Genomic DNA, 16911 nt, shown 5'->3' with positions numbered 1-16911 from the left:
AATTTATACTTCTAAATTTATTTAACATATAACATTATCTATTTTGGTATTTTGAGTTAAAATTACTTGGAATCTTCAAATAAAATACATTCCAAGATATTTATATTATTTATTTTTATGTAAGCAGTAATCACATAGATGATATCTATTTATGTAAAAATAATAGATAGAAAATATTATTCTTGTTATAAATATATTCTTATTGTAGATGATTACTTACTGAGTAATACTACATGTACAATCAAATTTGTACAACAATTCTTACAACACAAAAAATTCAATACAAAAATTTCATTTATCAACATCTTATGATAAATTCAATGCAAAATCTCACGATATAATAACAAAATCCACTATTTAATTGTTGTAAATATCGTTGTACGATATTTTGGTTGTACCTTTAACATTATTCTTACTTTATTTAGTTAGATTTTAAAGATTTGTAATCAAAATAAATATGACAAGATAATATATGTAAAGATTTGTATGTTTTAATCTTTCCCTATAAATAAGGTGATTGTATTCAATCAAAATTGCACCTGAGTATTGACTCATTTTCTAATTTTTTTTACAAATTCTCTCTATCCGTCTCTCTTTCTTTTATGGTTTATAACACGTTATCAGCACGATGTTGTAAACAATTGAGGATGAACATATTTCTCATTCTCTTGATGCTATTGGAATAACATGTGTCGTCAATACTCAATTTTATGATATATTTGTTAATGCTCTGGAAGTTGCACTTTTATAATATATTGGTGCCCATGAAGTATCATGATGTTGATGGCTCTAAAGTAGCACAACATGATTTTATATTGAGATAAATTAATGATTAAGATATGATATAATACTAAATATTGAGAATCTAAAGAGATTCATGATTGAGATCTGATAACAGATCTAAGATCTATAAATATTATTGAAAGATAGATATATATCAAAGTATATCAATATTTATAAAGAAATATTGATCAAAATATCAAAGATTTGTTGATATTCACAAAGAATATTTATATAAGATCCAAGACTTGACAAGATTCTTGAGGAATATTAATTAAATGCCCTTTTGGTTGAATTTTTTTTGAGGATCTTATGAATCGAGAAATTTATTACAATTTCTTAAAAAATATCGACATAAGATCTTAAATTATTTATATTCATAAAGAATGTGACTAAAGATATAATATCTATCAAAAGAAAAGGCATGATCTATTATTAGTCACTATTTTATTATTTGTAGTGACTTCATGTTCAATGATGAACTGCATATGCTAATTGATGAAATATATATATGAGTATGTGGCAGTGAGACCACGATGTTTGAAAGAAAATATATGACAGTGAGATCAAAACGACATCAATCGAAAAAGAAAATAAATTGTAAACCCAATGAATATATAATCGTCCATATTAAATATTGACGATGATGTAGTCTATGCACTATCATGGCAGGGAATTGAGCTTTGAACATTCACGTATTTCTTATCCACTGTCACTGATTTTCAATTGCATGTTTCATTGCATGTTATTCATCATTCTTATGTTACTCCCTGACATGCCTTGAATTTTTATATTGAATTAATAGATTCAACTAAAATTTGAAAAATTCTAGCATGTATTTATTTTGATTCACATAAATTATTTCGTGACATAAATAATTTATAAATTTTGTGAATTTATTCTATCAATATATGTCATGGGATATTACATTAATTTATTATGCAATTTTGTGATAATTTTTTCGATTTGGGATTTGTTTATTTAAGAACATGTTGGGTTGTTAGATCTTTATTTCCTAAATTTTGATTAAATTTTAAGTGTATTACGTATTTGATTAAAATCAACTTTATTTTATAAATGATAAAATATTGTATTACATATTGTTGTTTTATATATTTTGCAAATGTAGGAACACAAAATCTAACATATGACATTCATGAGAGATCGAATGTCATTATTTAAGGTAAAAGATCTACTTGGTACATGTAAGAATTTGAAAATGGACGTTCAATTTCCTAAGTTCGATGTCTCAATTTCAATATCTTAGTTATAGTCTTTTGTTTATTCAAAGAGAAATAAAAGAAAGACAATTATTCAAAGTTATCTAACTAATGTAATCCATTCTATAAGATGAATGTGATAGTATCAATGAACACACTTGATATCAAAGAAGAACATATTATCTCAAATGAGATATGAATTATAAAATTGGCACAAAATATTGAGATATACATCAAGCCCGATATAAAGTTTGTGAAGACCGAATATGTCTACCCAAATTATATTTTCATCATATGTTGATATGATTGTATTAAGGATCTAGAAGATCATTTGATTGACGATGAAAAGAAAATGATGATATGCTTGACACAATAAAATAGTGATAAATATTGATGTATATGGATTTGAGAATCCAATGCCAATATTGATTTGGTATAAATAATATATTACAAATCAATAGTTCTAGAAGACCTAATATTCTATAAAAGTATGATCGATACAAATATTTTTCAGAGTTTAACATAATCGATTGGGTTGAGCATTCAAATTACATAAATAGTTAAGAAACTATTGATAGTGCACAAAGATGTTAATGATAAAGCCAAAAGTTTCTGGATCAATAAATATAAAGATTTTTGAATCAAATATCTAGAAAATTTTGTGAATTCTTATTTATGTCTTATCAAATTTGATACCACTATTATAAGCTCAAGTGGGCAGAAATTTCCGTATTATCTGGAAAGAATAAATAATGTGGGCCCACGATTCACAACTTAATGTATGCAAAAATAATTTTTGAGAAAAATTTCCAGAATATATAATCAAGACAAGCTTGATTAAAAGAAAAAAATCTGAATATCAATTTTGTGATTATAAATACATTGGTTTAGTTGATTTATTTTGCCTTCAATCGACTATTGAAACCATTGATTTTGATAATAAATGCATCATATTTTGAGGATATATGAAATATATGTTGTATATATTATGCCAACTGATAATATGTTATGTGAGACAAATGGACTATTATAAATCTCTTGAAGAGATTGTAGATATGTTAGAAATAATTTGAATCTTATGATCAAATAATTCGAGCAATGAGATTTTTATGATGCACTTTCTCATTTGTTATTATTGTAAAATGATATTTTCAACATTGAGGAGGAGAAAATAGAAGCTAAAAAAATATTTTTGAGATCGATCCCAATGTAGTATAAATTGAACATGAAATTCCAAGTTTAAATCTCAAAATATGTTATTTGATCTTGTATATAAGATCGATTATACTATTTAGCTTCATTAATATTCTAGTTGAACAATGTATATCAACTCGCCTAAAGCGACGAAGAACCCCTTTAAAGAAAATGAGTGAATATCTCAATGTCAAAAGAATAATAGAGGCTAGTCGTTACGAAAGAAATTGATTTCCTGCAAGAAATATTTTATATAACTTGCAAGTAAACGTAAAAGACGCTAAAAAAGCGTAATCGGCCAAATATTTCAATGAAACCAATTTGGATTGTGTTATTCATGAATAATAACAAGTATAATAAAAGATGATATTTCACATATTATTTGGGATCAGAAATTCAGAATGATATAATTATTCATGTGTTTATGCTATAATGCAAAATGAGGATTATCTTGAAATACAATTTGCAGTGATTGTCAATAAAAATGATTGACAAATGACATGTGAAATATAAGCACACTTTAGCTCATAGTTTATAACCCCAAAGTCGATTATGAAAAAATATTTTCAGTGGTCGTGGATGAGTTAATTTGACAGTGATATGTATAGAAAATCATCTTAGGATTTGAGATGTCAAATGGATTTAGATTCAACGTCCAAAACTAGTATTTCAATAGAACATGTCATTATACAAATTAAAATGATAACATGCATCAACTTTTGGAAAATCAGTGTACAAGTTCGGAATACGAAGAGTTGACAATTTTAAGTGATGCTTGCAGTAGGGGGAACAGTCAAAGTTTTATTCTTTTTCCTCGTCTATTATTTTTCTCATGTGGCTTTTCATGATAAGGTTTTTAATGAGACAATTAACAATTAACGAGAGATGTCATACTCTTTTTCCTTCACTAAGATTTTGTCTAATTTGATTTTTCCTAAAAAGATTTTAACGAGGCACATCTATCATCGGGAATACATATAAAGAAAGTATCTATTGATGTATTCTTTTTCTTTTGTTCGGATCTTTGCCAATGTGTATTACTGACAAAGTTTTAACGAGACATCATTGAGTCCCGATGAAGTTTCTAAGCATCCATCTTGCCAAATGGATATTTGACGAATCAATTGTTTATGCAAATAATCATTTAAGAGGGAGTGTAACAAATATATTCTTATTATAGATGATTACCTTATTTAGTTATATTTGAAAGATATCTAATCAAGATAAATACGACAAGATAATATATGTAAAGATTTATATGTTGTAATCTTCCCCTATAAATAGGGTGATTGCGTTCAATGAAAATTGTACCTGAATATTGACTCATTCTCTCTTTTCTTTTACGAATTCTATCTACCCATCTATCTTTCTTTTATGGTTTATAACAATTCTTTTGCTTTTAGGTTTGCTTCGGTATATTATTTTTGTAATACGAACGTTATTTTCTTATATTTTGATAAAGCAGCATATATTGATTCTATAATTTGGTACAAAGTCATTATCATATATTTAACTCCTATAAGTTATATTTTCATGTAATTATTAGAAATGAGATTGTTTGAAACTAATCGTTTATCACTTCTAGAAAAACGATTGATATTGTGCTTAGACTGTGCGGTTTAGAACAATTGAGTTGAATCATTACAATCAGCTATAAATTTTGATGAAACAATCGACACTCGATCCTATAGAGATTCTTCAAATCACCATTTTTTTTATAGGTTTACGGATTTTCACTATTTATTTTTACATTCTAGCGTGCTTTACGGTCGTAATCTCATTTATAGATATTACGTCGAATCTTTACTTATTGCGTCTTTATGTTTTCCAACAATTCTGACAGAAGCCATTAAATATCCAGGTCGGACTGAATTGCACAATCTTTTGAAAATCAGCACCTTCGATTCGATATATCACACCTGTCATATTATACATTATGAACATTACACCGAGTAATTGTGTCGATATTATTCTCGTAATGCGGCATAGATTTTCTTTCCTACATGAGTAAAAATCTGATACACTTTAATCTTTTCCTCTAAACAATTTACTTGTTTACCCACTCTAAATATGTGCCAAAAAATGTTGACACAAATTGCATATGAAATATATATATATGAGGGTGCACCTTTAGTATGGTGAGGATGTGCACATATGAAAACTCCAATAGGTAAGTTTTCCTCGAAATCTCCGAGTTTGAATGGGAATATTATAATAAGTTGTCGGAAGAGTTGAGTTATTCACTATGACTTCTAAAAATAAAAAAAAATTCCGATAAGTAGACGGACTTATTATTATAAGGAAGTGTACTTATCAGCTCTGTCTATTTAATGATGACATTTGGGTCTGTGCTTCATCACACATCAAATCTCTCCCCAAAAGCCCTAGAGAGAGAAAGTGGGCAAAGGAATTATTGTAAGATCTGTTCATCTCTCTAACAATCCCCCTCTTTTTTCTCTCTCCACATATATATACAGAGGCTTACACGTATAGGTTTACACACACGCATACGCGCTCTTGAATGTGCAGCTTATATTAGTGCATGCATAATCTTTTATGCGTACATGTGTTTTTTCGAGGTTTTGGGGGTTTTTCCTTTGGTTTTTGGGGGTGGCTTGTTTTTTGGCAATTGATTTGGAAATTTTGATTTTTTTTTTAAATATGGGTTTTGATTTGTCTGATTTTGGTTTTCGGAGCAGGCGTGTCGAGTGAGGGAAGCAGAGCATGTCGTCGTTGAGCAGAGAGCTGGTTTTTTTGATACTCCAGTTTCTTGACGAGGAGAAGTTTAAGGAGACTGTTCACAGGTAGGGATTTACTGTTCTGAATCTTGTTTTTTTTTGCCTGTTAATTTGGTATTTTTTGGGTCGTTGGGGGAAATGGGGATTGGGATTTTTGGTGTTTGATTGAAAATGGGGCCGTTATTTGGACACCTGGCGGCGAGTCAATTGAATGTTGGCTAAATCTCATGGTCTAATTTGGAAATTTTAATTGACCTGGGAAAGTCGTTTTAGGATGTTGGATGGGTGTTTGGTTGTTTCTTTCTTTTTACTTTTTGTAAGGTGCTGAATAGTTTGAGTGGGAAATCTTAGGGTGTTTTGATGCATTAAAACTGTTCATTGGGAATTGATTGACTTTTTTTCTTTGATTTCAGATTAGAGCAAGAATCTGGATTTTTCTTCAATATGCGATATTTTGAAGAAATGGTGACAAATGGAGAATGGGAAAACGTGGAGAAGTATTTGTTTGGCTTCACAAAAGTCGACGACAACAGATATTCTATGAAAACCTTCTTTGAGATACGGAAGCAGAAGTACCTTGAAGCTTTGGACATGTGAGAGTGTGCATTTTTATTCATTTCAATGAACACCATTCATCTTCTTCGTCAGCTTTTGTGTTAAGTTTTGTATTTTTGTGGATTTTTATATTAAAGCCTGGGACAAGTGAATGTGTTTGTGTTCGTTTTGGTTCATTTTAATGCAACACCATTTATTATCTTAGTCAGAGATTTTGTATTAACTTTTGTATTTTTGTGGATTTATATGTATTGGATTTAATATTATGTTTTTTAAATACAGGAAAGATCGTGCAAAAGCTGTTGACATTCTGGTGAAGGACTTAAAAGTATTCTCGTCATTTAATGAAGATCTTTTTAAAGAAATAACACAGCTGTTGACCTTTGAGAACTTTAGGTAATGAAAGAAAGTGTACCCTTGTGGTTTTCTTGTTCAATTATGGGAATCATCCTCTGTTTTGAAGATATTGATCTGAGTGTAATTGATAACATGTAGAGAGAATGTACAATTGTCCAAGTATCGGGACACCAAGACTGCTAGGGGTATAATGCTTGTTGAACTTAAAAAGTTGATAGAGGCAAACCCTCGGTTTCTTGAGAAGCTTAACTTTCCCACCTTGAAGAATTCAAGATTAAGGACACTAATAAATCAGAGGTCTGTTTCCTGGGATTGTGATCATGTCATTTATTTTCCTGGTTGAGGTAATTAATCCTCATACTGTTACGCTATTCTGTATTTTCTTGTAGTTTGAACTGGCAACATCAGCTTTGTAAGAATCCGAAGCCCAATCCTGACATTAAAACATTGTTTGTGGACCATTCATGTGGGCCATCACAGCCAAATGGTGCAAGGGCGCCATCCCCCGTCACTAACCATCTTATGGGAGCTGTTCCCAAGCAGGGGTCATTTCCACCTCTGACCACACACGGCGTAAGTAGATAGAATGTTAGCTGTTCTACTTGCTTACAACTCTTGAGATATGAAAGATTAAATAGTGCTCTGTTTGTCAAGTCATTTCAGCCAACTCCAGGTCCTATGCCAACTCCTCTTGCTGGATGGATGGCTAGTCCCTCTCAAGTTCCTCATCCGTCCTCTACTGGTCCCATTGGTTTCAACCCACAAAATAGTACTGTTATATTGTATTTCAACTTACTAATTGTTAACTTGAACTCTTTCCTTTGTCACCTGTTTTTTTGGCACTACATCAAGTGTTATATCTTAATGCTCTTAATTGATATAGGTTTATTAAAGCGACCTAGGACTCCTCCAATGATTAACCTTGCAATGGATTACCAGACTGCTGATTCAGAGCATGTCATGAAAAGAACAAGACCTTTTGGATTTCCAGATGAAGTATGGTGTTAGAATCTCAAGTTTCTCTTCTCATCCTTGCAAGAATTAACACTCAAGCACTCTTATTTGGGACTTGAATTTAGATGGCTAGTCCTTTAGAAATGGGATTTTAATTATGTCACTTGATTGGGTTTTCAATTCAACTCAGTTTGTTAAACTCTAAAGCTTTGAGAAAAATGTTTTTGGTATTTTAAAATGTTTTGAGTTTAAATTTGAAAGTTGATGAAATTAATAAAGTTGTATTATAAATTGATTGAGAAAAATGTTTTTTGGTATTTTGAAAATGTTTGATTTTGAATTTGAAAGTTGATGCAATTAATGAAGTTGTATTATAAATTGATTGAGTAAAATGATGGAACAAAAATATGCTTGTTCAGGAAAGTGGAAAGAATGTATAATTATGTAATAATTGTGTTTTGAATAGTTGTTTTGAAGTGTTTGAACGATTTGATCAAACATTTTGAAAAGAGTACTCTGAGAGCAATTGTCAAATTTATCGATCTAATAATGAATTTTGGAGGTTAACTGAGTTGAGTTGAGTAGTCCAAACAAGAAGGGCCCAAGTTATGTGTTTCTGGTATAGTTTTTTCCATCATTAATATTAAATTGAATTGCTTACAGACTCTAAAATCGAAAGTTGTGGCATAAGCAAAATTTCTGTATGAAGAACAAAATCATTCTGAACAATTTTTTTACAGGTCAATAATGTACCTGTCAATGTTTTGCCAGTTGGATTTTCCAGTCGAACTCATGGGCATAGCTCAACCTCATCTGAGGAGTTGCCAAAGACCGTGATGATGAATCTCAGTCAGGGCTCTGCCGTCAGGAGTATGGATTTTCATCCAGTACAACAAGTTTTACTTCTTGGTTGGTGCTTACACAATTCATACAAATGATTTTCTTAGCTAATTTTGTTATGCGATAATATATAAAGTCGGATAATCTTTATTTGATTTTCTCTTTCAGTTGGAACAAATTTGGGAGATGTAATGGTTTGGGAACTGAGTAGCAGAAATAGAATTTGCCACAGAAGTTTCAAAGTATGGGATCTAGGAGCTTGTTCTGTGGCACTGCAGGTATGATTCTGGATCTTTTAGGCATGAGAGGATTCCCTTGCATCCTGCTCAGAATCGAATTTTGTTGTCGAACTGACCTGATTTTTTCTGATTCCTTGACAGACATCTTTGGGCAATGATTATTCTGCATCGATAAACCGTGTGATGTGGAGTCCTGAAGGTTCTTTATTTGGTAGGTTGTTTGGAAATTGTAGTTTATTATGCTTGCCATAAATATTTTACATTGTTTTAAATAGTTTTAACTGCGAACTTAGGAAAAAAACTCATGAATGTTGGTGTATAATAATCGATATCTACAGGTGTTGCATACTCCAAGCACATCGTGCACCTATATTCCTACCATGGTGGCGACGACCTAAGAAACCACCTTGAGGTTGTATCCTTGCTAATTTGTAATATTAATCTCCTCTGATTTGACTACTATCAATAAACAAGGTGCTGCTGACATCAATTTTAAATATATTTTTCAGATTGAAGCACATGTTGGGAGTGTAAATGATCTTTCTTTCTCCTTCCCAAACAAGCAGCTCTGTGTAGTTACTTGTGGAGAGGACAGGCTTATTAAGGTCTGAGTCTTTTGATTAGTTTGCTTATGTGGCACAATGAGGGTGGAGTGTATGAATTTTCTTTACCTTTTCTTCTTGTGTCTGCTTTGCTCTTGATGAATTTTTGGGTATGTGAAGGAATTTATGGGATATTTTGGTATGTTGCAGTGCAGTCAAACTTGTGTCAGACTGGGCGTATGTTCAGATATTGATTTCTGTGTTTCTAGATATTTGTTTAGGAAAATGAATTTTTTTTTATAATGAATTGGAAATGAAGTTGCATGTTGGGTCTTGTTTTTGGAAGGCAACATAATTTAGTGTTGCTATCGCATCATTTAAGTTTTCATATGGTGATTTACTTTTAACAATGCGTGGGGTATTAGGTATTTTAAATTTTGAAATATATTATATTGTATTAGAATATGAAGTGAAAAATTGGATTGAAAATAATAATTATGTTGGGAGGCCTTAGAAAAAGTCTCTAGGAAAAACAAGCGAAAATAAAAGAATAGTGTTGGTTTAGCATGGGCTAGTTTTCAGAAAATGGAAAAGGCAGCCTGAAATTTCATCATGCACAGGTGTGGGATGCGGCTTCAGGTGCAAAACAGTTTACATTTTCAGGCCATGAAGCAGCTGTGCATTCTGTTTGTCCGCATCATAAAGAAAATATTCAGGTATTAACACCATTTTAGATATATGAACAACTAATGAATGATCCATATGTGAGCAGTTTTTAGTCTGGGATTCCGTTCCAGGATTTGAAACCAACCTATGAAAAGAAAAAGGTTTGTTCCCGTTAAAAGAACAAATGCAATGAAGAACTAGTGTCGGCATTTAGTCGACTAATTCAGGCATGAGATATGCTACCACAGTATTGATGTTGTAGCTGACTGCTTTACATCCCCCTGCAGTTCATCTTCTCCACTGCGACTGATGGGAAGATAAAGGCATGGTTGTATGATAACCTCGGTTCTAGGGTTGACTACGATGCTCCGGGTCATTCATCCACTACTATGGCATATAGTGCTGATGGAACAAGGTCTGTAAAACATATATTATTTTTCCATTATTCTAAGATAGTTTTAAGATCGTAGAAATCCTCTTTACTTCGTGTATTGACATACAGGTTATTTTCTTGCGGGACAAACACAGAAGGAGATTCATATCTTGTGGAGTGGAATGAAAGTGAGGGAGCTGTAAAACGTACTTATGTGGGTCTTAGCAAGAGAGCTACAGGAGGAATAGTGCAGTTCGATACTTTAAAAAATCGAATTCTGGCTGCTGGAGATGACTTCACGATCAAGTTTTGGGACATGGACAATGTCAACTTATTGACAACAACTGATGCCGAGGGCGGATTACCAGTAATTGTTATTTAAACAGAGTCAAATTTACAGAAAATATTTGTTGGTACTTGGTACTAACATATATTTATTTATTATTAATAGCCATCTCCGTGTATCCGTTTCAACAAGGAAGGAATATTGTTAGCTATTTCAACAAATGAGAACTCTGTAAAGATTTTAGCCAATGCAGATGGTGTTCGTCTTCTACGAACAATTGAAAGTAGTCCTTTTGACGCTACTTCTAGGGTAGCCTCCTCAACAGTTGTGAAGGTGAATGCACATGTTTACCATTTTATTTTGATTCTAGTTATTTGATTTGCTCTTTTTAATGAAATCCACCTTGTGTCTTCAGTCTCCCTCATTTGCTGCTGTTAATGCTACTGCTGGATCAAACATTGTTGATCGAGTTGTTCCTGTGACATCATTGGTTGCAATGGTATGCTTCTCTTTCAGTTTGAAAACAGGAATATTCCTGTTTTCAAACCCTATGTTATCGAGTTGATAAAATATTTGACTATATGCATAAATTTTATTCTTCTGTGACTGATTTGTTGATTCACATTACTAAAATTCACAATTACCTTGGGCATTCACTTTACGACCCATTATTTGATGATTTCTTGTAGGGTGGAGAAAACCGTAATTTGGCAGAAAAGCCCAGAATTGCAGACGAGTCTGTTGAAAAATCCAGAATCTGGAAAATGGCAGAAGTCAATGAATCGTCACAGTGCCGTTCGTTGAGACTCCCAGATAATTTAGCATCTGCGAAGGTATGAGTTGAAGCCCCTGTTTTTTATCGCATCCATAGGTTTATCATATGCATAATAAGTTTTATTTGAATTGATGATAATTTATTCTGCCCCATTTGAGTTTGAATCTGTTCAACTGTGCAATGTTGCTTTGGATGCAGTCAAAAGGCAGTTTATGATATTTAGAAGCTTAATTTTCTCACTAAAGTTGTTATATCATCTCAGTTTCTTCTAATTAACCATTTTGAAATTTTCCCCGAGTTTGGAATTCGCTCCATATTTAGTTAATTTAAATCAGTGAAACCTATCTGATATGATGTTAACTTTATCAGGTTTCAAAGTTGATGTATACAAATTCGGGATTTGCTATATTGGCTCTAGCTGCTAATGCGGTGCACAAACTCTGGAAATGGCCAAAGAACGAGCGCAATCCAACGGGAAAGGTGCGTTCCTTGTTTCACAAAAAAAATTTCAGTTTATCTTTTGCTGCCAATATTTTGATGAACGAACTTTTGTAGGCTAGTGCTAATACTGTGCCGCAACTATGGCAACCTGCTAGCGGGATACTGATGACAAATGATATCAGTGATGTAAATCCTGAAGATGGGGTTTCATGCTTTGCGCTGTCGAAGAATGACTCTTATGTCATGTCAGCTTCTGGAGGCAAAATTTCTCTATTTAACATGATGACTTTTAAGGTAAGAGGTTTTACATAGATTTTTCTAGCTAGCTTACACGGAATGTTGACGGTAAGAAACTCAAACCACCGTCCTGCCTGTGTTGGTCTGCATGGGGAAATGCTGACGGTACTGTAGGGTCCTGGGTTCTGTGATGCAAAATTTATTCTGGTCTGGAAGTATGTTTTTACTAGTTGCAGTTTTGTTGCCCACAGAAGCTTGATATCTGAAGTGTTTATCAGAAATTTGATTCATATTAGGCCATTGGAGCTTGATAAACCAATTTCCTACTTTGAAATTGAATGCCTAATTCATATCTTCGTTCATTTGCATAACTAAAACCTGAGGTCTGTGGTCATTTGCTTGAATTAAAAAGTTTAGTGTGGGAATTATTGTATTTTAACTGTTTTCTCGAAAGAGTTGTTCTCTAACGTGAACATCAGTTTTTAAGATTTCCATATTTTATAATTTACCGTTTGACGTGCCCACTCCTTATTCACAGACAATGACGACGTTTATGCCCCCGCCACCTGCAGCAACATTTCTTGCATTTCATCCTCAAGATAATAACATCATTGCTATAGGCATGGACGACTCCTCTATCCAAATATACAATGTGCGGGTTGATGAGGTATTACCTAGTGCATGAATTTCTGCTTTTATTTTTTAACGCAATAAATTAAGTTGTTTTAGTAAACAACTGTCACGTACTTTCTTTTCACAGGTTAAGATCAAGCTCAAAGGACACCAGAAGAGGATTACTGGTCTTGCCTTCTCTGCTTCACTTAACGTGCTTGTATCATCTGGGGCTGATTCTCAGGTCAAATATATTTGTCATAGATGCCCACAATTTAAAGATTTGAGACAGTTAAAAATAATTACTCTAATCCCGATCAATGGTGACCATATCTTTCTTAAATATATGACTAAAATAGAAGCATCTAATTCGTGCTGGCCAATACTTTCTTTTGTGTTTCTATAGCTGTTCAACTCCATATTGAGTTGTGTCTTCTTGCTGCTGTGTTTTGTCCATTTATACTGGAGTTTATTTAATCTTGCTTTCTGTTTATTCATCTTGGGACGCTGACAACTTTGCACTTTTACAGCTTTGTGTTTGGAGTTCAGATGCCTGGGAGAAGAAAACAAGTAAATTCTTGCAAACCCCACCTGGTCGGACAACCGCTCCCCTTGCTGACACTCGTGTACTATTCCACCAAGATCAAGCACATTTACTGGTAGTCCATGAGACACAAATCGCAATTTATGAGGCTCCACAGTTGGCATGCCTTAAGCAGGTGTGACTTGCTGTACAATAGTATCTTTTAAATAACATTCTTTACCATCGTAAGATCTTTTTGTGCTTAACTTCATCATACTACCGCTATTGCCCTTCACCTTTTGATGGCAAATGTAAATGATTATTATTGAGAATCGTTAGTTCTGTTCATCTTCGCGGTACTCCTTTTTAGATAACATATCAACTCTTCCTAATTAGTTTTTTCTTTAATAGTGGTTACCTGTTGAAGCAAGTGGTCCAATCACATATGCTACGTATTCTTGTGATAGCCAATCAATATACGTAAGCTTTGAAGATGGAAGTGTTGGTGTTCTTACTGCTTCTACGCTGCGGTTGCGATGTCGTATCAATCCCTCTTCATATATTCCCACCAGCCCAAGGTGCATATCGTGAAGTTTTTTCAATGTTTTAGTTTCTTTACCTTTGAATTATTTACTTCTATCCTAATAGTCAATGCCATGCTTTTGCTGTTTAAGGGTATATCCGCTGGTCATTGCAGCACACCCCTCGGAAGCCAATCAATTCGCTTTGGGGCTTAGTGATGGTGGAGTCTGTGTACTAGAGCCAATCGAGTCCGAAGGTAGATGGGGGACGGTGCCTCCCCAAGAAAACGGTGCTGGTCCAAGTACTTCTGGTGCAGCCAGTTCCGATCAACCTCAAAGGTAAAACTTGATGATGCAAATAGTAGACTCTCGGAAACAAAACAAGGAAATCTACCTGTGGGCTTTGCTCTATAGTTTTTATGCTCCAGAGAAACCTTGACACAATTTAGAAACCTGACAATCTAGGGTTGATAATTTTGATACATCTGAATAAAGTCTTGAAACAGGAGGTGTTAATATTTTGGTCATGTTCAATGAACGGAAAGGTCAGATATCAATCTTATATTAGAAAAGAGCACGTGCATCGCATATACTAACGATCTTATTAGTAAAGAGCACGTTTATCGCATGTGGTACTAATCTCAGGTTAGAAAGAGTGTGCATCGCACGTGTGTCGAACATGATATTGATTTTATTTTCATGGTATTGATAACTTGGTACTAATTTTATTTTATAAAAAAACACGTTTGTCGCACGTGGGACACGTGGTACTACTCTTATGTTATGAAATATCACGTTTGTCGCACGTGAGAAACTACTTTTCGTGGTTGGATGTTGACTTTTTATAAATTAATTTTAATAAAATTTGTTATTGCACAAAAAATAAATTATTAAAAATAGATTATCTTGTATGATGGATAATTTTTTGAAATATTTTAATGACACTAATAAATGACTAATATTCTACTGAGGAGCTTATATTGTTTTATTGGATTTTGCAGGTGAATATTGTTGGTGAGAAGAATGAACTTTTGGGCATTTTCGGTATTGTCTTTTTTTTTTTTTTTTTTTTTTTTTTTTTTTTTTTTTTTTTTTTTTTTTTTAAAAAATTAATTTTTGTTTTTTTTTTTTTTTTTTTTTTTTTTTTTTTTTTTTTTTTCAGTTTCAACTTTCATTTCATTCATTTAATGAATTGAAATCTAAATATAAATTAATTTTAGCTACAATTATTGTTTTTAATTTAAAATCAACAAAACAAGAAATAATATCGGCTTTAAAATTAACAAAACAGGAATTTTATTTTATATTTTTGCCAATTTAGTATCAACTTTCTTTTCATATTAAATATTTTTTGAAGATTTATATTTTATGTTAAATTTCATAATTTTATAAATTATATTGTTAAATGCTTGAAATTTAATTGGTAAGAATCTTTTTTATTTATTTGATATTAATTTTTTATTAACTATATTATATTCAAGTATAGTTTTACGAAATGATAAAAATTGTTTATTGCAGGAAGTTGCTTGCGGCTAACCAGTAGTTTCTACTTTGGAGAGAAATGGATCGATGTTGTCGTCATTTAAGCTAACTATGTTTTTTGCTAACTCGTCGTTGGGGATTAACCTGTAAGAAATGTTACAAATTGTAATTTTTTGTTGATAGTTTTTAAATTTTTCTCGGATCATCAAGTGTAAAGTGCTGATTTGATATTTTCGGGATGAAGAATGTGTTTCCAGAATCAATGTGCATATTGATTTGTTTGATTCTTTATTTGAACACGTTTGTTTTCGTCTCATAACTTACTTAAATAGAATCACCGTCTCACAAAATTAACTCATAAAACCGTCACACATGTTTTTTTTGTGGTTCAATTGTACTTTTTCACTTCACTAGTTCGCAAGTCTGTGTACTGGAGTAACTCGAGTCCAAAGGTAGATGGGAACGGTACCGCCACAAGTAAACGGTGCCGGTCCAAGCACTTCTGGTGTAGTCAGTTCCGATCGATCTCAAAGGTAAATCTTGATGATGCAAATAGTAGGTTGTATCGGAAACAAAACAAGGAAATCTACATATATATGGACTTTTCGTGGAATTGTTATATCGTTTTTACGCTTCAGAGGAATGTCGATAAAATTTAGAAATCTAACAATTTAGGGTTGATAATTTAGATACATTTGAATAAAGTATTGAAATGAGAGGTGTTAGTATAAAAGAGCACGTGACTCGCACGTGTAGATTAAATACAATCTTATTTTACGTGAAAATCTAGTGTAGTTAGGTAGTCATGTTAGAGATTAGGGTTTGTTCGAGTAAAACCTTGATTTATCCAGTGAAATTCAAATTTGAAATATATTAATTATCATATCAAATATATTTATCTTTATAAATTAAATCCTATAAACCAAATATGACCTCAGGCATTGACAACAATCAAAACTAAAGATGTGAATTGAATTTCAATATCAATTCACGTCATAAAAGGTAATATATTCATGTTCTAAAAGATAATATCAATTCACGTTGTAAGAATATTTCGTATAATATTTTGAATAGATTATAAATAATATGAATAAATATTAATTAATAAATCGATTTTACTCCGCTTAATATATATGCTTGTGTTATATTTCCAATTAATGGAATTATTTTTCTTATGTGTAAATTGTTGGCTTAAACGTGCATCAAGTTGCCGACATTTCGCTACTTGATCTGGTTGGTTAGGTGGGTCATAAAAGAGTGACATAATATCTTAATGGATAATATTGACTCTGCTGGGACATGCCCAGTGGTAGAAAAATAGTAAGACTGATCTGTAAGGGATATGAGACAGTATCAGTAGATAAACAAACATTTCTCTGGACTTATGAACCTAACAACCCGACCCATTTTTATATAAGTCGATGCACTATGCGCTGTTACGAATATAAGAAAATAAAATTGTATCTTGACTAACATCTATAACTTTTAACCAAATAATAAGGGCTTGACCTTAACACAAATAATGTTAGATTAATAGAATTATTAATTATTATGGGTTTTTACTAATTTTATTATG

The 16911-nt window shown here is 32.2% G+C and overlaps 1 protein-coding gene across 5 annotated transcripts; it reads left to right on the top strand.

The window, feature by feature from the left end:
- The first annotated feature begins 5549 nt into the window (after positions 1-5549).
- On the top strand, positions 5550-15632 carry LOC140962760 (topless-related protein 4-like). Of its 5 annotated transcripts, XM_073421739.1 has the most exons (28): positions 5550-5609; positions 5894-5998; positions 6346-6525; positions 6770-6883; positions 6983-7141; positions 7234-7417; positions 7499-7613; positions 7728-7840; positions 8539-8707; positions 8807-8916; positions 9019-9088; positions 9216-9289; positions 9387-9482; positions 10040-10135; positions 10373-10500; positions 10588-10825; positions 10910-11077; positions 11160-11243; positions 11434-11577; positions 11889-11999; positions 12075-12254; positions 12736-12864; positions 12958-13053; positions 13340-13528; positions 13744-13910; positions 14007-14192; positions 14855-14897; positions 15372-15632. In XM_073421739.1, exons 2-27 carry the CDS (start codon positions 5919-5921, stop codon positions 14856-14858), a joined length of 3384 nt encoding a protein of 1127 aa, XP_073277840.1. In that variant the 5' UTR covers positions 5550-5609; positions 5894-5918; the 3' UTR covers positions 14859-14897; positions 15372-15632. The 5 variants fall into 5 exon arrangements, with proteins under 5 accessions (XP_073277840.1, XP_073277839.1, XP_073277836.1 ...); XM_073421738.1 differs by lacking the exon at positions 14855-14897 and having other exon boundaries at positions 7508-7613; XM_073421735.1 differs by lacking the exon at positions 14855-14897.
- Positions 15633-16911: the final 1279 nt, after the last annotated feature.

Source organism: Primulina huaijiensis, chromosome 17, assembly GCF_012295235.1.
Source record: "Primulina huaijiensis isolate GDHJ02 chromosome 17, ASM1229523v2, whole genome shotgun sequence".
In the NCBI taxonomy this organism is placed as follows: domain Eukaryota; kingdom Viridiplantae; phylum Streptophyta; class Magnoliopsida; order Lamiales; family Gesneriaceae; genus Primulina; species Primulina huaijiensis.
The sequence above is the reverse complement of the archived record's forward strand: the minus strand, read 5'-3'. Positions and strand labels throughout refer to the sequence as shown.